Genomic DNA, 27871 nt, shown 5'->3' with positions numbered 1-27871 from the left:
CTACAAACGTTGGCAGATTCTGTCTCCCCAGAGGTAGCCTGTACATCATCTCCATGCAGATACCTGATAAACACATTAATTAGGCATTCATCTTGTCAATATTTACTGAAAACATTCATGACAACCCTGACGATTAGAAAGGCCCGTAAGGGTTTGAATATTAAATGTGTGTAAATGAGTTCCCAGGGGAGCAGATCAGACAGAAGGGATTTCTCTCTCTCCGACACCTCATCACAGCAGTGGAAAAACAACTTTGCCACAACAATAGAAACAAACTTCATTGGGTTTCCTTCCACCTGTTTAATGCGCATTTTACGATGCAAAATCCGAAAGGACCTTGAAATATTGCAAAAAAGATTTTACGCTCGAGGGAGGTGGAAAGGTTGGTGTATCCATAAAAGGTAAATGCGACTAAGTGCAGTGGAAACAGATTTTTCTTTTCTTTTCAATATTTTATTTTAAAATGTTCTGAACAATGAACAGGCAAGACAAACAAACATGCTCCAGCACAGGAAAATAAAATAAAACATACATTATCGACATTTGATACCTATGTGGCTCGTAATCACCAGCCGCATAAGGTGCTTATGTGCTTGTGAGCGATATTGTGCCTGGGATCCCACGCAAAGGGTCCATGAGAAACCAACCAGGCGAGTCACCCGTCACCCCTAACCTCATTGAGGTATGCTAGAAACGGGTCGCAAATGGTTGAAAACTTTTGAAGTGAATTGGTCCTCAGGAACCTAAGTCTCTCCCTCCGTATAACAGAGGTCATGTCCGTCAACAACAGTTAAAAAGAAGGTGAAGAGGAGGACTTCCATTCCTTCAAAATGATTTTTTTTGCAACAGTTGACCCCTGTGTCAGAGACTGTTGCACCTCCGGCTGAATGGTTATTTTGTAGGCCTTAGAGTAGCCTACCAGTCAAATATTTTGCCCCAGAATCCCGTTAATGAAGGGCAGAACCAGAAGGCATGAGATAGTGTGCCCTCTGACACTTGACACCTGTCACATTAGTGAGACAGAAGGGAAGATTCTGGGTCATTTATGCTTGGAACAGTGAAGACGGTGAGTGACTTTAAATTGGATCAGCTGGTGTCTGCTATTAACTGAGCAGAGTTGTACCACAGACAGACTCCTTTCCCATAAAGCAATGGAAACAGATTCAGCGAATCTTCCGTTGTGTCTCGATTACCAAACTGTCGTGTAACCAAACTCCATTCAAAGACCATGCAGTTTTAACAGAAGAAGACTGCAGGATAAATAGGCAGCCCACGTCTAGGATTGACATTTTATTCACTTGCAGATCATGTATATGCCGAATTGAACAGTGGCGCCTGGTAATCCATTTGATGTACCAAGAAACTTTAATACTGTAGATGTGTTTACAATGGCATGGATGTGTGGTGGGTGATGGCGTGGCAGACAGCAGTGTCGTACCGAACGAAGTCGTACCGAACGAAGTTTTTGAAGAAGTTATTTTAGAAACATTGCGGATTCACAATCTCACATCTTTTAAGCCAATACTAACCTCGCCTCACCAGGCTCTTCTCGGCGAGAAAGAGCCTGGCTCCCGCCCACAATTGATTTTGTCACCCTACTGGTTCCCGCCTAGAGCCCGCCCTAGACCGGATGGCAGCGTTTCTAGCTCGTCAACTTTCACGTTAACTTGACAATTTGACCCAAGTATCAGAATCCTCTTTCACCGTTTTGACCGGTGTGTCAGGCGGTGGTGGCGGAGATGCCATATTGCATAAACGTTTTGTTTTATGTAACGCTAGCTTTGTTTTGCTCAGACTCTAGTTTAGGTAACATCACCGCGTCAAGCTAACGGCAACAAAGACGTTGTTAGGCGCATTGCCATCCGGTGTTAATTCTGGGTCCGGGGTTTACGCCCCCATGACAAAAAGCGGGGTGGAAGGTGCCCAGACTAAGCCAATACAGAAGCTTTGCATCAGACAATTAATCGAGGGAAGAGATGTCAAGCTAACAGCAACAAAGGCGTTTTTTGGCGCACTGCCTTCCGGTGTTCATTCTGGTTCCGTGATTTACGTCCCATGACAAAAAGCGGGGTGGAAGGTGCCCAGACTGCCAAAGTCACGCCCCCTACGAACCAAGGGATTTCATCCACCATTCTTTTTTCCATATAATAGACATAACATTTGAAACAAAAAGAATGGGGGGGGGGGGGTTAGCCTATTTCTAAGTTTTGGTCTGAGTGAAATGTTTTATTGTCTCTACTGATTCTAAATATAGCTGAATCGTTTGGTTTGACGTTTGACCAAGTAAAACGAAATAAAAATAAATAATGAAATCCCTTGGTTCGTATGCCTAACCCGGAAAGGGGTGTGACTTTGGCACTATAAGAGGCGGGGCAACACTGGTTTCACGCGAGGTTACAGCTGAAGTGAAACTATCATGCTAACTCAGAGCAACAACACTACAAATAAATCGAAGTTCGCCGGGCCGTTCAAACAATACAGCGGAGTCTTACGTACACAGGTGAGTACAGTAGATAATATTAGTGTTTAAACAGAGCAGTGACAAAAGAGCTGTATCCAGGTGGATGTTTCCACTCGTGTAGTGGTGCCTGGAGAAGTGTTATTTATAAGCGCCATACAGCAGATAAACACCATGTGTTACACAGTGACATGTAAGACTACTCTTGTATATTTAGTTCACCCACAAATGGGACAGTAATAGCCTAATTATTTGCACATTGTCACTTAACTTTTACGGCTTGACTTCAGGAAGTAGCCTAATCATCATAGCGTGTTTGTCATTTCAGATAACATGGCTCTCTGACATAGGCTACATAGCTCCTTATCACAGGGATGTCATTAGGAGATGAGCATCACTCTCATGGCCTCAACAACATGAACAAAACCAGGAATTCACTATTTTAGCTTGAATAATTTGTGCACATTGAGACAGATGAGCTATGCTGGTCTGTCTCCTCTAATCTGTAACACCTGCCTCCATTTGGCTCTCTGTTAAACAGATCAGTGCATGTCTTCAGAAGTTACAGGACTGATGGCTGTCTATAGGAGACTTTTTAAATGACAGTTTAACTCAAAGATATGATAGGCTGCACCACTGCAAATTATTTAGCTAACGCTAATATTTAGTTTAGCCTAGTAAACAACAGATACAGTAGCTAAATATTATTCCTTCACTCCCCCTGCCCTGCTAGGTGGCACTAGTTACACTACTAGGCCAGTGATTCCCAACCAGGGGTACGTGTACCCCTAGGGGTACTTCAGCTTGCAGGGGGTACTTGGAAAGATTGGGGATTACAATGTATTTCCAAAATGATAAAAACTGATTACTTTTTCCAATTGAAAACTGTCAGAATTGTATTAAAGATGAGTAATTAAAATTATTTTAATAATGAGATGTGTTAGAGAGGTCATCTAAAAGTTTAATATAAGTTTAATATAACAAATTTAGGAGAATTATCGACATGCATGAGTGAGGGGTACTATTGGCATGGTAAAACAGCTCAAGGGGTACATAACACAAAAAAGGTTGGGAACCACTGATATAGGCTATAGAGCAGGGGTGCCCAAATTCTTTCCCATGAAGGGCCAAAACTCAATCTGGGTGGAGGGCCGACGGCCAAAAATAAACGTTGTGGAATTACATTAAAATGTATTGTGTTTTATAGAAAATTAACATTCTAAATCTAAAATAACATTTCAATATAATAATCTACTTTTTATCTGTTTGGTAATTGTAATAATTTGCAATTGGTTATATATATTTAAAAAAACATCTGCATTTGTGGGGAGCTTAAACATTTAATCAGTAAACACCCCGTTAAAAACAGTTGTATTTTCCACCTTTGTAATCAAGAGAGAAATTTGACTTAATTCACAACTTGAAAAATCCTCAAGGTACTTTGAAAATCAGCTTTATTGTCCATCTTTTGTAAACAATTTGCCATGACAATTTGCCAAAAACATGCAATATCCTGGTTGCTAATAACCTCCCACGTGCTATGTCCTACCAGTGAAGCTTCCTCTGTCAGGTGAAAAGAAGCGGCTGGCTAACTGCCCATGTCTCGGAGGAAGCATGGAGCCAATTTCGGCTCTCCCCAGATCGGCAGAGGGTGGAGTAGCAACCAGGATAAATAAATTAAGTTAGCACTAATGGGGGATAAAAAATGGGATAAAAAAGCGGGGGGGGGGGGGGGGGGGGGGGATATAAAAAATAAATAAATAAATAATCTTTTTTCCCCCCTCCCAAATCCGTGGTGGGCCAAAACAAACAGAGCCTGCGGGGGGCCCAAATTGGTCACCACTGCTATAGAGGGGATTTGGAAGTGGGTATACTCAATACTGACTGAAAAACACCCTGCACTGCTACTGGATGTTTCCTTGTTTTCATTTTGCACTACTTGTCAAATAAAGTTTCCAGTGAATTGCAATTTAACCACATAACTCAAAAAATTGAGTTGATAATATTACAATAATATAACTTTGATATTGGCTAAAATGAACATTCAAGAATTGTGTTACAGGATTGTTATTTCACACTTTCACTTTCAGTCTCCGTGTCTTAGATATGTCTGCTGCCAGCTGTCTCCTCTCTGAAGAGCAGTTCCTGTGCTCCATCTGTCTGGATGTGTTAAGTGATCCAGTCTCCACACCATGTGGACACAACTTCTGCAAAAACTGCATCACACAACACTGGGATGTTAGTGTCCAGTGCCAGTGTCCCATTTGTAAAGAGGTTTTCAACATAAGACCTCAGCTGCGGGTCAATACTTTCATATCTGAGATGGCTGCTCAGTTCAAAAAGTCAGCTCAGATGAAAGCGAGCAGCTGCCCAGACCAACCATGTGTCAAACCAGGAGAAGTTCCCTGTGATTTCTGCACTGGGCCCAAACTGAAGGCCCTGAAGTCCTGCCTGGTGTGTCTGGCCTCCTACTGTGAGACTCACCTGGAGCCTCATCAGAGAATCACAGGCCTGAAAACACACAAGCTGATCAATCCTGTGGAGAACCTGGAAGAGAGGATGTGTAAAGAGCATGAGAAACCACTGGAGCTGTTCTGCAAGACTGACCAGATGTGTGTGTGTGTGCTCTGCACTGTTTCAGACCACAAGCCACATCAAATTGTTCCTCTGAAAGAAGAATATGATGGAAAGAAAGCTGAGCTGGGGAAGACAGAGGCTGAAATTCAGCAGATGGTCCAGGAGAGACGACTGAAGATTCAGGAGATCAAACAGTCAGTAGAGCTCAGCAAGGAAGATGCAGACAGAGAGATAGCAGACAGTATGCAGGTCTTCACTGCTCTCATGCAGTCTGCGCAGAGAGGCCAGGCTGAGCTTATAGAGATGATTGAAGATAAGCAGAAAACAACAGAGAAACAGGCTGAAGGCTTCATCAAAGAGCTGGAACAGGAGATCTCTGATCTGATGAAGAGAAGCGCTGAGGTGGAGCAGCTCACACACTCGGAAGACCACCTCCACCTCCTCCAGAGCTTCCCATCCCTCAACACTCCTCCACACACCAAGGACTGGACAGAGGTCAGTGTCCATTGCTCATCATATCATGGGACTGTGAGGAGAGCTGTGGAGAAGCTCAGGAAGGAGATGGAGAAGCTGTGTGATGATGTTGAGCTGAAGAGTGAGCTGACGAGGGTCCAGCAGTATGCAGTGGATGTGACTCTGGATCCTGAGACAGCACACGCCAGGCTCATCCTGTCTGATGATGGAAAACAAGTAAATCATGGTGATGTATGGAATAATCTCCCTGACAACCCAGAGAGATTTGCTCCTTGTGCCTGTGTCTCTTCAGGAAGGTCTTACTACGAGGTTCAGGTTAAAGGAAAGACTATCTGGGGTTTAGGAGTGCAGTGTTTCCCACAGGATTTTGAGAATTTGTGGTGGGGGACCGCAGACCCCCTAGGGGGGTGCGGTGGCATGCCCCCCCGCAAGATTTTTTTAAACATTTTAAAGTAAAATGCATGAATTTGGTGTACTTTGAGAAAGCTTAAGAGCAAAATTAAAAGGCTAGATCTATGAAGAACATGTCATCATTACTGTGCTGTGGGTTTACAATGACAAACTAAATTTCTCCCTATAGGTCAGGGATACTCAACTTGCTTTGCCACTTTCGTGAAATGATAGAAGGCGAGGGGCCAGTTAATAAACAAACAATATACATTTTTCTGTAGCGGATTGTAAGTTTTTGGGGTGTCAGCCGGAGTTTAGGCTGACAGTGTTGTGCACACCGGATAGTTAGTTAGGTTAAGTTAGTTGGGTTAAGTACATACATAAGTGCCTGGGTAGCGAGCAGATGGCGGTATTTGACAATTTAGCAGCTAAATCATAGATTAATGAAAGATATTCCATATTCCAGACTGAAATGCTGTAACAGAAGTATTGGCCAAATGACATGAACATTTATTGGACACTTATTCAGCGGATATCTTGCATGTTGCGTTCAGGTGCACTGTAAAAAATGTTTTTTTTTTTTTTTTTTTTTTTTTTGGTCAACATCTTATTGTGGCGGTCAAAATATTATTGTGGCGGCCCGCCACAAATTCCTTTATGTATGGGAAACACTGGGAGTGGCCAGAGGGTCGATCAACAGGAAGGGAGACATCACACTGAGACCACAGAATGGCTTCTGGACTATAGGTTTGAGGAATGGAAATGAGTATGTAGCTCTTGCTGGCCCTCCTGTCCTCCTCTCTCTGAAGACAAAGCCTCAGAAGGTGGGGGTGTTTGTGGATTATGAGGAGGGTCTGGTCTCCTTTCATGACGTAGATGCTGCAGCTCTTATCTACTCCTTCACTGGCTGCACCTTCACTGAGAATCTCTACCCATTCTTCAGTCCCTGTCTTAATGATGGTGGTAAAAACTCCACCCCTCTGATCATCTCTCCGGTCAATCACACAGATTAGACTAATCATTGTTTTTTCTCAGAGGATTCACTGTAATTTAAAATAATTTTACACACGTTCACTTGCTGGTTTTCTAATGTTGCCTTTTATAAAACAACAGAAAAACTACTAAACACACTTGTTTCAGCACATTTGAAGATTACTTTGTTTTTTCAACAGAGCTCTACTGAGACAAACTCCGTCAGCGGAGAAAAAAAAATCCCAGTAACTATTAATTAAAAAAAAAATGCTACTTTGGCCATTCTTTGCAAAAACATTCAAATATACAAACAGTGCAGATGTGCTCAGCATAGTGGTATACAAAGAAACAAGATTATGAATTTAAATAATAATGTAATAATAATTATCTACCAAAGATCAAAACAGAGTTGGGATAAATAAACTCCATTTTGCTGCTTTGGCTCTGATGCAACCTCCTTTCTGTCTGCACGATCTGATTTCACCAAGTAACATAACACACAACGCACGCTCCTGTCTTGTCTGTATCTTTTCACTGCAACTCTGCATCGAGATGTATAGTAGGGAATTAGTACTTTAAACAGTAACAGCGACAATTAAACTGTATTTCATACTGATGGTTAAATATTCACCACCATATATATATATAATACAAGTATTCAGTTTTTCCCCTAGAACTATTGTTATTCTTGGCAGGGTGGAAAAGCCTCTGGAATAACAATTGGAACATAAAGACACTAAAGGTCTCCTGAAACCCAGGAGGACGATATTAATATATTCATGGAAACGTGTAATCCGAACAAAGTGTCACATTCAAAGTCCTTCTCTCTGACAACTAGTGTAGTATTGATCAATACATATTTAATCAATCTAATGTCTACAACCATCTCTTGTCTCTTTCTTCAGAGCCATAACAAAGTGGGCGCCATGTGGAGGGACGACGGCCTCAGCTGGAAAGACTTCCTTCCCGAGGATGTGGACGTCAACAAGTTTGTGACAGAAAAGGTGAGAGTTCAGAGGTCACTCACTCACTTGCTCAACTCACCAGATCCTTCGAGGAAATCCCCTCTAATATTCTCACTATATCAAAGAACGAACTCTCCGGGTATTAATATTAGTATATATATATATTATACTGTATATATTTTCTACTTGACAAGAGCAATTTATTTCTCGCTAAAATAAAGAAGGATTTGGATGTTATATTTCACCCCAATCGCCAGAATAAAATGTTGGCATTTTACGTGTCTGAAAACCAGGGATATTTACAATATCAACCTAAATTTGACACAAAACATTGACATCTACAATCATAACACCATACAGATGCACCCGGCTACGTTCCCCCGCCGTTAAAAACGAAAGTAAACTCATGTCGTGCCGTTGGTTAGGTTTAGGCAACAAACAACGTGTTTTGGTTTAGTCAACTAAAGCAACTTGGTTGGAGTTATGTTTTGGTCGACGGGGGCGCTAAATGTCAACTAATCCTACCCCTACTCTACTCCCTTAGGTAGGGCCATATAAAATCCATTTTATTTTTTGCCAAATTTTTATTTTTTCCCATTCGTTTTTTTATTTTAATTTAGGGGTTAGGATCGATATACATAGTTCCGGCGATAGCCAGGCCGGAGGCATTATGGTTTCGGGTTGTCCGTCTGTCCGATGTTCATTAACGCGATATCTGAGGAACGCCTTGACAGAATTTCATCAAATTTGCCTCAAACGTCCACTTGGACTCCAGGATTAACTGATTACATTTTGGTGGTCAAAGGTCAAGGTGACTGTGACCTCACGAACGCCATTTTCAAGCTCGATAATGCCATACCTCAGTAACGCCTTGACGGAATTCCTTCACATTTTGCTCAAACGCAAAGTCTGGACAGACATGGATGTCGACTGCTCACTTGTTGGCGGAGGGATATATCCGCCGTGCGGTCATTCTAGTTTATGACTTTGGAGTCAGACGGCGTCTTCGACTTGTTTCTCAAAGTGAAAACCAAGTTGTGAGGTGACGTAAGGGTCCCGCGCAAGACCGACCCCCCTCTCAAAACACCCCAATCGAAAACGGAATAATTTCTCTAGGCCTATTTTACAATTATGCAATCATGTAGGTTACTACAATAATTAGGTCTACTTGTGATTTTGATAATTAGGCCTACTTTTTATCAATTTCAGTCAAATTATGGGGGCGGCTTTAGCTCAGGAGGTAGAGCGGGTCGGCCAATGACGCAAGGGTTGACGGCTCGATCCCCGCTCCCTCCCAGCTGCTGTCGTTGTGTCCTTGGGCAAGACACCCAACCCTCCTTGCTCCCGATGGTGTGTAGGCACCCTGCGTGGTAGCCTGCTGCCATTGGTGTATGAATGGGTGAATGTAGACTATCTACTGATTGTAAAGCGCTTTGGATAAAAGCGCTATATAAATGCAGACCATTTACCATTTATGGAAAATTCTGCTATATTCCATGTTTTACAGTTGATTCGATTTGTATGACCAAATTCCATGATTCCGTCTGTTTTTTTGTTTTTGTTTTTTTTCCTCGCTTTGCGGAAATCATATGGCCCTACCAGCAGCGACCTACTTCAACATGAGAAAGTCGTTCTCTCTGACGTGTATAACATTAATATTCACTTATCTGGAAACGTCATATGCAACATCTTTTGTTTCATAAATATTCATATTCTACATATCCGTGGATTCCAGAAGTGTACAATGCTGACATTTTATTCTGGCGACTGGGATGTATATTTACATCTGCATTAAAATTTCATGTTTTAGGCTTAGCTGAAACTCATACAATCCAGTAAGAGCGACGTCGCTCTACAATGAATGTAACAGTGGAATAGACCTAAATTCCTATTCAAATTCCTGCATTGTGAAAATGACAAACAGTAGTGAATAGAGAGGTAACCTGACGTATGTCTCTGGTGTTGTGGTAGAATGTGGAGTTCACATTGGGCGATGAGTCGGAGAAGAGCAAGAAGAAGGAGCTGAGCTCTGCGGAGCTGACCAAGCAGCTGGAGAGACTGATCCGGGACAAGGCCGACGACCAGAGGATCTTTGACTGGGTCGAGGTACACATTCCCGCTCGTGTGGCGTAAGGGTTTGGGGGCACACAAACGTATTATTTCATCTTCATACCATCTCCATGTGGTCCCATTCACATTCTACCCCATGAGGTAGGGAGATGTATTGTTTTAGCCCCTCCAAAACCAAACATTGTCTTTTCTACTGTTAGTTTTTTTCTGATCTCACTCCAAAGTTGAATTTTAAATCTTGCCAAGATTGCGATTGCCACCAGTGTTCTGAATCTGTCTCTGTGTAGGCCAACCTAGACGAGCAGCAGACCTCCTCCAACATGTTTGTCAGAGCGCTGATGACCTGCGTCTGCCAGTCAGCCATCATCTGTGAGTCAGCCTTCATCATCCACCCTCCTCATCCTCACTCTAAAACCCTGTGAATACTCGTGCTCAGTCGGAGATGGGACAGAACTTTGGTCATCTCAGTGGGCAAACTGGCTCGTTGTGGGGGCAAATGGCCATGGGATACACCAACGAAAAATATACCATACCAGTACCATTATACCTGTACCCTTAAATGAGTGTTTCTCAAACAGTGGTCCGCGGGCGCCCCCTAGTGGTCCGTGAGTAGATTTATATTTTTTTCCTTTTTTTACACCTCCCACTATCCAATCAGAGAAATGTTAAAATTTTCTGGGAAACGGAAGGTCCGATCACAATGCCTGTTAAGGACTAGTGTATTTTTTCACCCCGAATCCAATGCCGCCACCCGTGAGTCTCTACGACTTCCGATTGCGTAGATACATCCATTCTGCCTGCAGGGCTACAGGAGAGAGACGGAGTAGGCCTACAGTGGGGGTTGGGAGTTCCAAGTTACTTACCAAACACACTATTTCAGTGATTGCTGTCAGAATATAGAGCCAGTTAACACTTATTTGAACACAAAAACCGAATGCTACTTTAAGATGGCAACAGATAGCCTATTTGACTTTGGCAACATTGTGCATTGAACTTGAAAAAACTTTCTTTGAACTTTGAATAGGCTATATTTGAACTGAAAAGGAAAAATAAATGTAAAAAAAAAAAGTCAATGGACTAACTAATATATATATATATATATATATATATATATATATATATACATACAGTACATATATATATTATATCGGTTATCTTGTTTTCATAATTGTGGGAAGCCAAAAATGTGATTAATTGTACAGCCTTAATGCCATTTGTCATTGAATTAGCCTGTAATTTGTAATTTACAGTTGAAGTAGTAGGCTTATTGTTTTTGGCGATATTTTGGGAGTTAGGTGGTCCCCGAGTTTTTTTTTATTGGTTAAGTGGTCCTTGGTCTGAAAAAGTTTGAGAAACACTGCCTTAAAGTGATACTGATACCAATGGGCTACTTCATTCAATACTAGGGGTGTCACGATACACTCAGTTCACGATACGATACGTATCACGATACTGGGTTCACGATAACGATACGATACGATACGATTTTAACAATATTTTTTTTAACTTGAATAATGACAATATATGACTGGAAAAGTAGTATTTTATTTGAAATGCACAAATACAAAACATGCTGTTGTGGGAAATTGTTATTACAATAACAACTAGAAAAAACATGAGATTGGAGATAAGGCTTATCTTGAAATAGAATGAGTTACACCGTCACTTAGATTTACTTTGAACTAAAAGGTTTCTCAGCAGTATAAATTCTCATTATGCATCTTCAGTTTTTCTTCAAACTCAAACAACAAGACTTTTCTTAATCTATTTTTTATGCATCTTCAGTTTTTCCTGTCAAGTAAACAGTTTTGCCAGAAACTCAATTGAATGGTTTCTCTCCTGTATAACTTCTCATGTGTCTCTTCAGAGACTTGTTCAACTGAACTACTTTCCACACATTGAACTTCAACAAACAAAGACGTTTCTTAGTCTATTTTTTGGAAAAAAAAAAAAAAAAAAAATGTTTTTTTTTTTTTTTTTTTTTTTTTGCGATATGAGATTTCATCTCAACGATACATATCGTGACGTTTTACTATCGCGAAATTTCGTGGGACGATATATTGTGACACCCCTATTCAATACCTTATCATTTATTTATATATACAGTTACTTTCGGTCCATACAGTATATATATTTGGACATTGGACACAATCTTCATCATTTTGGCTCTGTACACCACCACAATGGAACAATCAAGATGTGCTTCAACTGCAGACTTCCAGCTTTAATTTGAGGGTATTTCTTTACATCCAAATCAGGTGAACGGTGTAGGAATTACATTACATTTTAAGGGACCAAAATTACATTTTAACACATTGACTGCCAGCCCTTTTTTCAATGCTGTAGGTAGGTTCTGCCAGTTTTTTTTTTGAGGATTCTGGCTCATTTTACAAGAGCCGAGGATTCTTTTCTGCTAAGATTTTGTGAACACACAATATCTCAAAACAACTAATAGAATGTGTGCTTTCTCTGTCTAAAAGAGTTAGTTTGTAGAGTTAGTAGTTATGTAAGCATTAGCATGGTTTCAGCGTCAGAAAAATTATTCAGAGATAAACGGCTTTTTGTGAAATTCGATAGAACAGTCACTTTAACCATTCATTTTTGGCATCAGTAAGACCTAAACAATAGTTTTGAACAGTAATTTCCTCCATAACAGCAGGAAACTCCCCTCTGCTTCCAACTCCTCCCTCCGTGGGCGTTCCTCTTGGCTGCAGCCAGCGGCCGTGTCACAAGCTTGTCACCAGTCTCACTGCTTTGCAGCTGCTGTGCGGCTGTGCCTGTCTGAGCGGCCGCTCTTTGAGGAAGTCTGGTTGGACTCGCTCGCTTCTTGGAGTTTTGGTTGAGAGCTTTGATCAAGCTTTTGCGATTCTGGTCATATTTATGCTGCGTGTTTCAAAGTGTGTTCCATCCGTGATCTATTATGCAAATTTGCAATCCCGCACTGCCAGCAATCAGCGCGAAAACGAAAGCGTTTTCGCCAATCCATTTTCATGAGAATGGCTTCGTCACACTGCTTTTTGCTTGCCTTCCTCCTTCCTTGTCGCCACTTAGTGGGTCGGTGGAATGGGTTGTACATGTTGTACACGTCCAATACTTATATAAGAGATGTAAAAGGGTTAGATGCACATCCCACCGTCAAAAAAAAAAAATCGATTTTTTTTGACGTGTTAACACGTCGTTGGCAGTCAACAGCTGGATTCTGAAAACGTGTTAACACGTCGTTGGCAGTGAACGTGTTAAGGAACCAAAATTAATTGGACAGGCTAACTAACATAATCATCCAATAGTCCAATGAGTTCTGAATCATTTGGCTGAATATGAGCAGATAATATTGCCCGAAACACTTCAGAATTCATCCTGCTGCTGTTGTCATCAGTCACATCATCAATAAATACAAGGGAATCTGCCATTCATGCCCATGTGTGGACATGAATGGCTGTCAGCGGAAATGGAACTGGCAGTCATATAGAACTGGTTCCCTTGGATTGATGATGTGACTGCTGATAAGTTAAGTAGAAATGTATTAATGGAAATAGATTATGTTAATCTAAATATCTGAATGACAAGTAGGAAAATATGCCATGGAGTTAGAGGACCTTTGTTGCAGCAACTCGTTTGTCATGTCTCAGAATGTGTACACCACCCAGTGTAGCTTGTCTGGATTGGTCCCACATTAACAAGCACTCATATGTGCCCCCTGTAGGCCCCATACAACCCCAGACCCCATACAAGGTGGACAGTGAGCAGATCCAGAAGAGGGCCAAGCTGCTGCGGAAGTACCTGAAGGACGACCACCAGAGGGAGCTGCAAGCACTGTACGCCCTGCAGGCCCTGATGGTGGAGATGGAGCAGCCTGCCAGTGAGTGGCCAACAAAATAGTTTTGTGTTTTTTTCCTACACCACCAGACTAGACCCAAGGGCTGAACACTATTGTCTTTGGCGTGAAATTGGTCTTGAATTCGCCTTGTAAAAACCATCCTCATATCGTCACCTCATATTCTCTTTTGTTCGACGGATGAATTTGGACTTCCAGCTGCCCACAGCGATTTCAGTGGGCGGGAGTACTTGCCTTGACAGGCAACTCCTTCAGCTAACATTACCGCTCGTTGTTTCGGGAGACGCCATTACTGTTTTGCAAGGGGTGGCCGTGATTGGCTCGGTTACGTCATCAACTACGATGCAGTCCCCGATTGGCCCGGTTACATTGTAATTTATGGAAATTGATGCGAGCGGCTGGACGTCCATGCAGACTGATACCTAAGAGCGAAACAGAATGTGAGGTGACGTGATCAGGATGGTTTTAACCAGGCTAGTCTTGAATTGCCATTTTAAGCCTTGAATTCAAATTTCAAGAACACCCTCAAAACTCACCTGTTCAACAAAGCCTTTGGCCTCTAGTCAACTCTGTCTCTTTGTTCTGTTTTATTTGTTTGTCATTGTGTGTCTCACTATTGTAAAGCGTCCTTGGGTTCCTTGAAAGGCGCTATATAAATCAAAGTTGTTATGATTATTATTATTATTGCAAGGTACAAATATCTACAGAAAGATCAAATATCAAGGCCTTGAATGTTTTTGAAAATAGGCATAGATTGTGAAAGTGCTTGAATTGATATAGTATTTTGTGCAAGAATAGAAATATAAATGATTTTGATCTTTTTTTTACTTAACGTGTAACACAGCACAGTTGAGAAGCGTTCACACAAAATTCTCAGTGTGTCTCAAACTATGCCGTGTTGCGTCCTTGAATTTGGGGGAATTAGGCCTGGAAAGTCCTTGAAAAAGTCCTTGAAATTGATGTTTTAAGGTGTGGGAACCCTGTTCACACCACACATTTGTATATTTACCCATCTCCCCTCCCTCCACCAGACCTGCTGCGGATGTTCTTCGACGCGCTCTACGACGAGGACGTGATCAAAGAGGAGGCCTTCTTCAAGTGGGAGTCCAGCAAAGACCTCGCCGAGCAGACGGGCAAGGGCATGGCCCTCAAGTCCGTCACCGCCTTCTTCACCTGGCTGCGCGAGGCCGAGGACGAGTCCGACAACAGCTAGGACCGCCTCCTCCCTCCGCCCGGGGGGGACCGCCTCCTCCCTCCGCCCGGGAGGGACCGCCTCAAAAAAAAACATAAAAACATATGTTTATTTAATAGAGGTAAATGTGTGGAAATTTAATTTGAACCTATTTTAATACGATGCAGTTTTCACTGGACTTGGTGACCGGAGAGATTTTAATCTGCCGGGTTTTAATTGATTTGACCAGTAAAAAGACAGACAATTACCGGATAACACCAACACTGCAACCGACACCAGAATGACAGGATAAACTGGGGGAAACTACTGCATCTCTGTTGTTCTCTGTTGTAGCCAGCTGCACTTGTGTGTAAAAAGATCTTGTCTAGTGCCGTTATTTTTACATGATATAAAACCTTAACCTTTGAGGGCTTCAGGTCCAAGTTTTCGCTTTTCACTTTGTAGGCTACAAACGTTGGCAGATTCTGTCTCCCCAGAGGTAGCCTGTACATCATCTCCATGCAGATACCTGATAAACACATTAATTAGGCATTCATCTTGTCAATATTTACTGAAAACATTCATGACAACCCTGACGATTAGAAAGGTCCGTAAGGTTTTGAATATTAAATGTGTGTAAATGAGTTCCCAGGGGAGCAGATCAGACAGAAGGGATTGCTCTCTCTCCGACACCTCATCTCAGCAGTGGAAAAACAACTTTGCCACAACAATAGAAACAAACTTCATTGGGTTTCCTTCCACCTGTTTAATGCGCATTTTACGATGCAAAATCCGAAAGGACCTTGAAATATTGCAAAAAAGCTTTTACGCTCGAGGGAGGTGGAAAGGTTGGTGTATCCATAAAAGGTAAATGCGACTAAGTGCAGTGGAAACAGATTTTTCTTTTCTTTTCAATATTTTATTTTAAAATGTTCTGAACAATGAACAGGCAAGACAAACGAACATGCTCCGGCACAGGAAAATAAAATAAAACATACATATATTATCGACATTTGATACGTATGTGGCTCGTAATCACCAGCCGCATAAGGTGCTTATGTGCTTGTGAGCGATATTGTGCCTGGGATCCCACGCAAAGGGTCCATGAGAAACCAACCAGGCGAGTCACCCGTCACCCCTAACCTCATCGAGGTATGCTAGAGCAGTGTACTCTCCATAACCAAGATTCCAAGATGTTTTCTCTTTACCTCACATTTATTCAGAGAACGGGGTTCATTTCCCTTTTGTGATGGTTTGATTGGATTGATTTGAACAGCTAGAAATGAGTCTCTCCATCCGTATAACAGAGAGCATGTCCGTCAGCCGAAGATGGCGAGTTCTGCCTCTGGCCTACCTTGACGAGGTCAGGGACGATGGGTGATTCACCCGGCTGGTCTCCCACAAACCCCCCCTTGTGCAGGATCCCACGCATTATACACACACACACACACACACACATGTATATACCGGTATACTGTATATATACTCTGTGTGACACACACAGTATATATATATATACATTTTTCTTTTTGTAACAAAACAAAACATTCACCACGTTGTGATGTCAGAGTGTGTGTGTGTGTGTGTGTTTCTATGTTTTGTTTTGTTTTTGTTTCTTTGTTTTTTTGTTTTCTGTTTGTTTGTTTTTATGTGTTGGTGTTAAGGAAGGGAGAAAGGAGAGCTGTCCATTCCAAATTGCATGTTATCATTGTTGTTCTTGTGGAAAAATGAAAATACGATTGCTTTACTGTTTACCGATGTACAACTGTGCCTTGATTTGCAATAAAAAATATTCTTTAAAAAAATCACATCAATTGGTTGAAACCTCCTCTTCATAACAGTAGTGGATGGAAACACGCATACCGGTAATTTCTCATTTTCTTTTGCAGACTTTCTGAAAATTCGTCAAAAATTTGCGATACCCTTGGATAGAAACCCAAATATTGTTGTTATTGGAGTAGTCAGCAAAGTCATCGTGATGGCACCTGGACATCCAAATCAGTATTGAAATGCTTTCTCTCTCTGTCTCTCTCTCTTTCTCTCTGTCTCTCTGTCTCTCTCTCTTTATCTCTGTCTCTCTCTCTCTCCACAGCCCAGCCGAGGGCAGGTCATGATGTATGGATGGGTCATGCACAGTCAAGTAATGTGAGGTGTGGCTTTGTGACATGGGCTCTATTTTCCCTGCTGGATGATGCTTAGCCTGGGAACCTGACAAGCTCATTCAAGCTCATGTTTCATTTTGCTCTGCAGCTGCATCTGGCCACCCTCCCGTTCAGATACATTTCCACCAGGCCTGAAAACCGCCGGGCCAATCACAGTCCCTTATGGCTCATCTGATTGGTCAGTCACGGCATATAATTCTGTTATTTGTCATAGCAAACCGCTGCTAGCAGACGACCGTTGCTACTGAACGCTCTTCTGATGGGCACATTCAACATCCGGGTCAAAACATATACCTCCGTCAAAGCACCACTAGATGTCCCTACTCAACAGGCTACAAGCATATGCCTCAGCTCATTGTACCAGCTGATCTGTTGGCGGTTGGCAAACCAGCTGATCAGTAACGTTATTCTGTTGACATGTTTCATGTTTGTTTTGTTGCAGCCTCCCACATTTTGATGCTCTGATTGGTTGAGGCATTTTGAACTGCATCTGTTGGTAACACCCCCCTGGAAATAGAAATTGAACTGTGAGATTCCAGACCAATTCGCATTTGCAAATGCAATGCAATCTGAATTGGTCTGGCGATGCCAGGCTAGTAGGCGGTGCTTGGATCTTCGGGCGAATCACAGCAAAGGAACTCCACACAACTGCAGCTCGCATACGCAGCTCGACCGCTGTGCGGGCTCTTGCTCTTATGACATCACTGATGATGCCACAACTTCGCATCACCGATGATGTCATAATTGCTCTTATGACATCACTGATGATGTCACAATGCCTATGTCATCATCAGTGATGTCACAATGCACAATTGCTCAAATGACATCACTGATGACATCACTTCCAGGACAAAAATCCGGGACAAAAATCGCAGCGCCCACTTGCTCCCTTTTAGTTATGATGATGATGATATGATGATGGTGATGATGATGATGATGATGATGATGATGATGATGATGAAGTTGACTACAACCCATCCAAAGTCTGTGATAACATTAAAGGGATTGATCACACAAAAGATTAATTGATTAATTTAATATGAAAATGCAACAACATATTCACCTAGCACTAGATGGTAAGGCAGGCAATAAGATTTTTGTATGGGCATTTCGGTTCAAATCAATGCATGAAATAAGGCCTGTGGTCAACAAAAGTTTGTGAAACAGCGAAGTTTGTGTTCAGCAAGATAATCTTCACAAATGAGGACCACTGTTATGACTTTTGAAGCGTAAATAAAAAGTTTTCTAGCAGCCATGTTTTCCGGACTCATTTAACTCTTCCTGCGATACTCCTCCGTAGCGCCGCAGGGCGCTACGGAGAGTGAGACGCGCGGCCCAGCACGTAACAGGATGTGAGTTGCCAGAACTGCATGAACTGTATAAACAGCGGTGCCTCAGGAGGTCTCTGAAGATCATCAAAGACACAAACCATCCCCACAACAGCCTGTTCTCCCTGTTACCCTCAGGGAGAAGATACAGGGTTCCAAAAGCACGCACAAATCGCTTGAGGAACAGTTTCTTCCCGCAGGCCACGAGACTCCTTAACATACACAAATAGTGTAGTAGCCGTACTGTACCGTACTGTAGCTGCTACCATTACGTATGTCTAATGTTTCATTGTATGTTTAATAAGGAATATGCTATTTGCACCTGTATGTCAAATACGCCAAATTTAAAACGCCGAGTTTAATTGTATGTTTAATAAGGAATATGCTATTTGCACCTGTATGTCAAATACGCCGAATTTAAAATGTTTAAGCACGTCTAAAGCATGCACATGACATGTGCACCTATGTGCAGTGAATATGCCACTGTCTCTGACTTGTCTTATCACTATACTGCCTTATTGCTTGTTGTGTCTCTTGTTGTTTTTGCACTCATATGCCCTGTTATATTTGTACTATGTTGTAAACGGAGGCCACAGCACAATAATTTCACACGTGATACTTGTACCTTGGAGTGACAATAAAAATCTTGAATCTTGAATCTATTGAATGAATGAATCCTGCAGCGCCTAACTAAACTTGTCAAGGCGTGGAAGCTGAGATCTGTTAACAAGTTAGAGGAAAGCTTCCACTCTGAGGAGCCAATTAGAAGGGAGCTGTCAGTCATGAGGCTCCCCTGCTCCCTCATTAAAACATATATCAATAATTCATTTAATCACTGGAGACATAAGCCTCCCTGGTAATCATTAATGCTCTGGGTAAATATTTACATCACTATCAGTTGTTGTTGTTGTTGTTGATCTCAAGGGTAGTCAACTTCTTCTGTGTTCTTCTGTGTGGAAGCCTGCATGGCATTATACCAACACCTGGCAGGCCTGAAACCGCCTGTACAGGAGTAATGGATGCCTGGATATATTTTCCATGCTCATGATGTGTGTAGAGCAACATTACTAATGTCACATAATGTCACTATATACTGCAAAGGCTTCCATCAATGGACCATAGCCTCAATCACCATTGTGTTAACTCACTATCAGATAGATAGTGACTTTATTTTTATTTTTTTAGATGGAAATATTTGAGATTATAACTTTAAATCAGGATTCTGGGAATAAAGTCACAATTCTGAAAATAAAGTTCGAATTCTGAGTTTGTCAGAATTCTGAAAAAAAAAAGATGTCAGAATCCTGAGATTAAAGTCCGAATTCTGAGGGGAAAAAGAAGCATACTGTTACATTGACATCACTGACGATGTCACTGATGATATTATCGATGGTGCACTAGATTTTTGTGACGTCAAAGTCGACTCACAAGGCAAAAAAGGTTGGGAACCCCTGGCCTAACCATTGCCAAACCGGAGTCAGGAGTCAGACAGATACACTCACTCACTCACTCACTCACTCACTCACTCACTCACTCACTCACTCAGTCAGTCAGTCAGTCAGTCAGTCAGTCACTCACTCACTCACTCACTCACTCACTCACTCACTCACTCACTCACTCACTCACTCACTCACTCACTCACTCACTCACTCACTCTCACGCACTCACGCACGCACGCACGCACGCACACACACAAACACACACACACACACACACACACACACACACACGACTGGACATTATATGATCTCCTGGTGCAGATAATAAAAATCTGACCAATCCCTGCAGTCCTTCAAAGTAGGCCTACACAATTCTCCATTTTGGGAAACACTGCCCTCTGCTGTCCTGATTAATTAGAGCCATATTGGCAACTTCAAGGTTCATATTTGATGACTTTAACATGAGAAATATACCATTTACCTACCAGAATACTTAAAAGAAGGTCTACTATCTTAAAAACGCCTTAAAAGTGCCCTGCATGACAGCATGCCATCAGGCAGAAGACACGCCATGTGAAGGAAAGTCACTCAAAAACTCAAAAAGCTATTCACTTAATTGTTTAAGGAGCTATTGCTCTAATAGTCTCACTCTCAGATTGCACTCTCAGACTTGCTAGATCCCATATCAGATTTCTGCAGGAGCGTATAGTAGCAGAAAAGCTGATGTTGACTTTGAAAATTGACTTCTCTATCGCTGACACTTTAAAAGCTGACTTGTGCTGAATATATATGAATATTAGTAGAGCACATGCTAGTCCTCGGAATCTAGTGTTAGATATCTGAGAGTTAATAAGGAGAAATATCACATCTTTGAGTTGCGCTTTTCGCTACATTTGTATCCTAAAGTAGGGAGGCATCTTATTATGAGCAGATACTTTTTTCTGTACTGTGTGCTGTCGAGATTTCCTCCAAGGTTTGATCTTGTAACCGTAGGTAACATAGGTACAGAAACACACACAGAAGTGCATAGGTGCATCCGTTGATATTCACCTTGTCAGATTGACTCATACAGGTTCCATGTGCCTATCTTGAATCAAGGTCAAGGTTACTTTATTTGTCTTCTGTGGGAGAAATGTGTCTCATGCTGCATTACACAACAACAACATATTACAGAGTCATTCATCACAGTCATTTACCGTACACTAATTACTAGGGGTGTGCCGATTAATCGTATAATCGATGCATCGCGATTAGTCACGTGACGATTAAAATCGATTCACAATGTTCGATTATCGATTTGAAAAAAATTGCATTTTTTTTTTTTTTTTTTTTTTTTTTTGGTTGCTTTATTTGCAAAAAATACGGTATTTCGCCTGGAAAGCAGTTCCTTAACTGTAAAACGAGACCAAAACCGAAGTACTGGAAACTGGAATCACTGAAGAAAGCATGCAGGGTGGCTGTAACATGTGATGTGTGGACTTCAGTCGCAACTGAAGATAATGGAGGTACATTTGTTTGTTTACTTTAATTAATGGATACTGACAAATATACCTTGCTTAAAAAAAATCCTGTTTGGTGAAAAAGATGCATCGAAAATCGTGATTAATCGTAATCGTTTAATAATCGAATCGTAGCACCCTTAATCGTAATCGAAACGAATCGTGAGGTGCCTAAGGTGGCACACCCCTACTAATTACTTTACAGGCATACTTCTCGGACCATATGCATCAGAAATATAATAACGCAGTGCAAAGTACAATAGGTTAGAGTGCAATAGGTTACAAATGAGATGTATCTCACATTACAGGCAAGCAAACAAGCGATTGTTAGACTTACTGCTCATGCCAACTGATGAAACCAAACACCCACCATTGATTCGAACCAGCGACCCAATGATGATGTCACTGTAGCATATCATCATGGCAGGTGCACCTGTGATGTCATCGGTGATGCCATAGTTGTTGTGATGATGTCATCGGTGATGTCATTCTTGCTCCTGTGATGTCATCAGCGATGTCATACATCCCAAAGTATAAATAAGCAATCTCCTTGCCCTAGCTTCACTCTCCCTACTCTTTCTCCCCGATTCTCTGTTCCACTGCCATGTAGGCTACTTAACCTGTTGCCTTACCTCTCTGCCTGTGATAGGCTACTTCAATAAAGCTTGAAAGACATCTCCGTGGTTCTGATCGATCACCTGTGGCGAGTTCCGAGTTCCGACCTACATAATCCAGCATAAAATAAGCGGAAGCTACAACTTCCATACACTTACTATACATGTTAGCAAACAAGCTACAACTTCCCTCCACTTACTGTACATTATAGCAAACAAGCGATTGTTAAACTATACCTGCTAGCAAGCAGGCAGGCAGATATCAGAACCTATGAAGCCTATCTCAGAGCCTCCTCTTTTGCTGTCTGTCCACCAGGGGGAGCCCATTAATAAGTTTAACTGATAGAGGGACAAATGAATGCTTGTCTCTATTACATGTAAATAATCACATCATGCATACAGATGTAGTAGCCTATGTAAATATGTAAATTTGATATATCTGATAGTGTGAATACCGTTTGACAGCAGCACACATCATTGGGACTCATGCATATCTTCTGTACCTGTAAATGTAATATGTGCAGCCAACAATGCACATGTTGGACACCTTGAATATCTTATAGCCTACATTTATATATTGTCTTATGGTATGCCCATACATATTTCCCCTCTATCTTCTATTAGAATTAGTGGTTAGATCTTTTATATTCTCTATTTTGTCCTGAAAGCCCAATTTCCCCATCGGAATCATTAAAGTTGCATCTAAATATATAGGACAGGCAAAAATAAAATAACTTCAGCACAGAAATCATAGCAGGAAACTTGGGTGGATATATCTAGTCTTTTCTTAAAATTCTCAGATTAAGCCTTTAATCTAATAATGTGGAGCGCCAATAATGCACGTTTCACAATTTACATAGGCCAATATGCTGTAAATTCATATTCAGAGTTTTTATTTTGTTTTGTTTGTTAAAATGGGGCCTGGGGGATTTTTATTTATTTATTTATTTGTTTGTTTGTTACTACACACAGAAAGATTGGGTGTTCCAAAAGTAGCCTACGTAGGTTACATTTGTCCTGTTATCGTTATTTCATGTTGAATTACTTTATTAAGATAATCAAACATGTTACAAATGACAAAAATATACATCTCATAGTGAATGCTCTTATTTCGACGTTATTTTACCGGAAGTGTATTTCTGCTAGCTTGACACTGGTCCAGTTAGCGGTACTTTGAACGGAGTAGGGGTTTAACGTTCCGGACGAGAGACACAGCAGAGGTCTCATCATGTCACCACTTGGACTAAAAGCCATTGTTGGAGAAAGTAAGGAGAACATGTTTACCTTCATTATTATTATTTTTCAATGTATAGCCTGCATTTTTGTCTGATTTCTTGATGCCTTGTGCAGTTATATATGCCCAGAATGCATGGGCATGAACGGACATTTCCAAACGTTCCGCTCGATCTGATTATCTGAGATATTATGTGACACACTTCTATGGATAGGCTAACAGAATTATTTTGGTTATTATAGGCTAAATCGCGATATCTCATGAACAGTAGGCTAGTAGGCTATACAACTCTTTCCTATACGCGCAAAATGCGCACAGGCACCAACGAGCCACCGGCTCTCCAACTGGTTTGCCACTCCAAAATCTTCAAGAGAAGTGAATGATACCGTTTCTGGTGGTTTTATGGCGTCTGATTTGACCCCTGCCCCCCGCCATTCAGATCGTTTATCGAGCACATTTTTGTATTTGTTTGCATTCGAGAGCATGGGAGTGCGTTCGCGTAAATCCCCCCTCGCTAATCTTTAGTCCCTGCGGATTAAAGTGCTTCGATTGACATCCGTCTGAGGGGAAGAGGCGCAGCGCAGCCTTGAGGCAACAAAGCAAGATGTTTCTGCACCTTATTTAACACCGATATAATCCGTTGTCATAGCAGCCACATCAGTTAATAATAATTATTAAGGTCTGTGCCTTTTTCGGCTTTCCTCCACACAAAGCAGGAAGCTCTCACGGCACTGCTGTGCTGATGCGCATGGTTCCTAGTCTGACACACCTCCATTCATTATATAGGCCTACTACAGCCAGCTCCAGGCAGGCACCAAACTCGCCATAGTGATTGGAGAGATTTCATTAAAGCTCTGAAAGATACAGTAAAATAGGCTAGATTTTGAGTTTAAAGAAGTTTATACATGTGATGTTGGAGTTAGGGGGCTTAAAGTTCCACTGGCTACTCACTCAAATAATGCAAAGCAAAGCTGTCCTCATCTGACCTAAGAAGTCAGGCTGGTCCACTGAAACATTAGGGCAAGGGTTACTTCACTCGTTTCAGGACAAGTAGGCTACCGCATCCTGAAACATTAAGGCAGCTATATTTATTAAGGAAATGTCGTAGTCTCAATTTCAGTCTTAAAATCGGACTTTTTGGCTGGACCGCAATAGAGTACCGCACGAATGAGTCGAAAGTATAGCAAATCGCCGCCATGCTGGTTCGTAAGGGGAAAAGGCAATGGGATTTTAGTATGGGCATTAATTAAATTGGTTTGGTTGGGTGGCTGATGAGTGAAGCAAATCTACCAGCCACGTGCATATTTGACCAGCATTTGTCTGTTGGCTGGTGCTAGTTTTGGAGCCTGTCTCAATAACACAGTATTTACAGCGCAGGTACACTCAGTAAGAGCCAAAAGCACAATAACCCTCTAATTGTCCAGAAACGTATGGAACATTTAGTCAAAAACAACGGGTTGGGCCGGGATCATTTGGTCCCAGCCAGGCCTGGGCGAGCTACTCGGGGGGGCCCTGTGAAGGGTCTCTGGGTTATGGGCCCCCTGAGCTCTTGGGCCCCTGGGCCTGGGCCCGGTAGGCCCGTTCGGTAACATATCCCCTGGGCCCGGGTCTACGGGGGTGCAACAGCACGCATGCATTGCACCCTCAGTTTAACATTTTTCACCCTCAGTTGAAATGTATGTCTGAGATGACAGTGTGCTCATTTTGATAGGTAAAGTGAAGATCCTGCTATCATGAAACTAGAAGACCAAAGGCATCCATCAGTACCAGCCATGGCATAGCTTGTGGGGAAGGGGGGGATAACTAGCGCTCCAAAGCTAGGGTCAATTTTGGCGAGGGGAAAACTGGCATGGCCATTTTCAAAAGGGGTCCCTTGACCTCTCACCTCAAGATATCTGAGTGAGAATGGGTTCTATGGGTACCCCTGAGTCTCCCCTTTACAAACATGCCCACTTTATGCTAATCCCCATGCAGTTTTTGCAACAAGAAACATGTAAGGTAAAGGTAAAGTCCCACTGATTGTCACACAATGTGTGAAATTTGTTCTCTGCATTTGACCCATCCCCTGGGGGAGCGGTGAGCGGCAGCGTGCGCCGTGCTCAGGAATCATATGGTGATCTAATGTAGTGATGTAGTGTTTTGCATGCAGTGAACATACCGGTATATTATTTTTTAGGGATGCACGATATATCGGCAATCATATCGGTATCGGCAGATGTTAGTCATTTTTTTAACATATCGGCATCGGCATGTTAATATCGGTTATCGGTATCAGCCAACATTTTCACATTGAGAGGAAACAATGCGGTAAATCTATGATTTATGGGCTTTTCCAAATGTTTTGGAAATAAATAAATGCATTACTTTTTCAAATTCACAGTGTTTACATGTGTTTTTCACTATGTACCAAATTTTATTATTATAAAAATGTATTTTTTATAGAGATCATATCGACATCGGTAATATCGGTTATCGACCATAGCAGCAATGTTAATATCGGTTATCGTATCGTCCAAAACTTTGATATCGGTGCATCACTATTATTCTTGTTTATCCTATTTTAATATTTCTGCATAAGTCTCTAAACAGTGATGGAATTGCATGAATTGTGTATGACTGAAACACTATTTTTCATTGCTTTTGACTCTGATACCTCATCACCAGTCAGTTCCTTTGCACCCAAGTGATTGGTTTAGACTAGTCAGCCTATCTAATATGGTTATTGCCAGGATAATGAGAGAGAGGAAGAGGAGATTGTACTTCTGGCATTGTCAAACTTCCATTAGGGGTGGGGGTGGGGGGTGGGTGGGGTGTGTGTGTGTGTGTGTGGGGGGGGGGGGGTCGATCGATACAGCATAGTATCGTGATATTTTGTGTCGCAATATATCATATCGTATCGAATGCCAAGTATCACAATACTTTATCATATAAATTGTCAAGTGCATGCAGGGTTTTCATGACCGTGTTGGTCAGTCTGTCTGCTTGACAACAGACAGACAGGAAACTTGATCTCATTAGATAAGACAGCCTTTGGGGACATAATTTGCAGTTGAAAAAAAGGTAATAAATTGCAATATATCGCAATATTTCAATACTCAATATATCGCAATACTAGCATATCGCAATGCTATCGTATCGTGACTTAAGTATCGTGATAATATCGTATCGTGGGGCATCTGGTGATTCCCAGATCAATCACATACTGTACGTATTGTTTACATTCCTTTCTTTCTTTCTTTCTTTCTTTCTTTCTTTCTTTCTTTCTTTCTTTCTTTCTTTCTTTCTTTCTTTCTTTCTTTCTTCTCTCTTGCACTTTGGCCAGTACATGAGACTGTAGACTGACATTACATCTCAGGGTGTTTGTGTGTGTGTGTGTGTGTGTGCGTGTGTGTGCGCATGCGCGCGCCCGCGAGCGTGTGTGCGTCCGTGCGTGCGCGTGCGCCGTGCGTGTGTTCCCCCTGACTCCTGATATATTGTAATACAATACTGCATGTTCCTGTTACCTTGCCAGTGCTGAGCTCAGCAGGTCAGTGTGACAGAATGGAGATTGGTGAAATAATAACAGGAATAATAAGGGAAAAAACATAATCACAAGGTTATTGTGAAAGGACAAAAGAACATGGAACACTTGCTCCTTTCCAGGTTTTGGCTGCTTCTCTCAAATATCATTTTTCAGATGCTTTGCAAACGGCTGGTTCGGCTTCTCATTTGATTTTGAACTTAATTGAGAAAATAATAGTCTCACTGTCTCTCTACTCTCCTGGAATTGCAGCAACATTGATAGAACGTCCTACACAAGTCAATAGCACATCCTGACCCCCTACCCCCTCCTGTCCCCTCCACCTACGCTGGCCTGTCAATGACAGAAATAGTTAAGTCACATTTTCTTACTAAGGGGAGCGGATATCCAACCTAAACATCTAGTGAAGAGCAGTGTTGGGGGCAGGGCCCGAAATTAGAGCCCGCCACCCGCCAATGGCGGGCAGATTTTAGGTTTGGCGAGTGACGCTCAGGGGTCTACCGCCACGTGGCGGGTCCCAAAATAGTCGTCATGTAATATTAAAACTGTGTGTAGCCGGCTAACATGAGTGCTGAGGCTGTTTCATTCTGGCTCTCCCGTATAGGCTACCAAACGTGACTCTGGAATGAAATGCAGTCGTCAATTTAGCGGAGGTAAAAAGCGTATTTTACACGCAAAAACAGAAAAGAAAAAACTTTATATGCCCTCCTATCTCAAAATAAAATCTAAATGCTTTCCCCCTCCCCCCCCCCCACCTAAAAATCAGACCGTCCCTACAGTTGACTCATAAAGTATTATTTTATTTGCACATCATGTTCTGATAGCTGTCATGCATTTATGATGCGTTATAAGCACCGCTTCTGGGGGGGTGCACGCAATCACCCTTCTGGTAATTGCATGGCGCGCTCTATGCGTGAGTGTGTGTGTGTGTGTGTGTGTTTATGTTTGCGAGTGTGTGATGATGCTACATCCGGCTGACACAGAATGGGCACAGAGCTAAGAGGATTGAGGAGAGATTAGAGCCATGCAGTGTTTTGCTGTCAGGGCCTCTCACTCAGCAGTGAGTTCACGGGATGTTGTCAGGGGAGCAGTGTCGGGACGCGGGGGGGACTCTACGAGTGACCATGGCATTTTGAAAATATTCCAAAAATGCTCACTCATTA

General features: G+C 42.0%; 2 protein-coding genes across 4 annotated transcripts in view; both read left to right on the top strand.

Moving 5' to 3' along the window:
* The first annotated feature begins 2400 nt into the window (after positions 1-2400).
* Positions 2401-16605, top strand: LOC310783630 (eukaryotic translation initiation factor 4 gamma 1-like). Of its 3 annotated transcripts, none has more exons than XM_083644535.1 (7): positions 2401-2500; positions 4563-5725; positions 7777-7875; positions 9808-9942; positions 10194-10275; positions 13610-13765; positions 14773-16605. In XM_083644535.1, the coding sequence occupies exons 2-7, from the start codon at positions 4565-4567 to the stop codon at positions 14952-14954; spliced, it is 1815 nt and encodes a 604-aa protein (XP_083500661.1). In that variant the 5' UTR covers positions 2401-2500; positions 4563-4564; the 3' UTR covers positions 14955-16605. The 3 variants fall into 3 exon arrangements, with proteins under 3 accessions (XP_083500661.1, XP_083500663.1, XP_083500662.1); XM_083644537.1 differs by having other exon boundaries at positions 2413-2500; positions 5100-5725; XM_083644536.1 differs by having other exon boundaries at positions 2457-2500; positions 4549-5725.
* Positions 16606-23142: 6537 nt separating this feature from the next.
* The window catches only part of stxbp1b (syntaxin binding protein 1b), a 48790-nt gene continuing 44061 nt past the window's right edge, over positions 23143-27871 (top strand). Inside the window, exon 1 of the mRNA XM_083644174.1 lies at positions 23143-23219. Within this exon, the coding sequence (XP_083500300.1) occupies positions 23183-23219 (37 nt within the window). The 5' untranslated portion in view covers positions 23143-23182. The remainder of the gene's footprint in view (positions 23220-27871) is intronic.

This window comes from Poromitra crassiceps (assembly GCF_964638095.1).
Source record: "Poromitra crassiceps genome assembly, chromosome: 10".
Taxonomy (NCBI): Eukaryota; Metazoa; Chordata; class Actinopteri; order Beryciformes; family Melamphaidae; genus Poromitra; species Poromitra crassiceps.
The sequence above is the reverse complement of the archived record's forward strand: the minus strand, read 5'-3'. Positions and strand labels throughout refer to the sequence as shown.

Coding starts and splice junctions, on each gene's coding strand:
- LOC310783630 (XM_083644535.1), top strand. CDS start 4,565: ATGTCTGCTGCCAGCTGTCTCCTCTCTGAAGAGCAGTTCCTGTGCTCC. Junction 10,276..13,609: donor CTGCCAGTCAGCCATCATCT/GTGAGTCAGCCT, acceptor TGCCCCCTGTAG/GCCCCATACAACCCCAGACC. Junction 13,766..14,772: donor GGAGATGGAGCAGCCTGCCA/GTGAGTGGCCAA, acceptor TCCCTCCACCAG/ACCTGCTGCGGATGTTCTTC.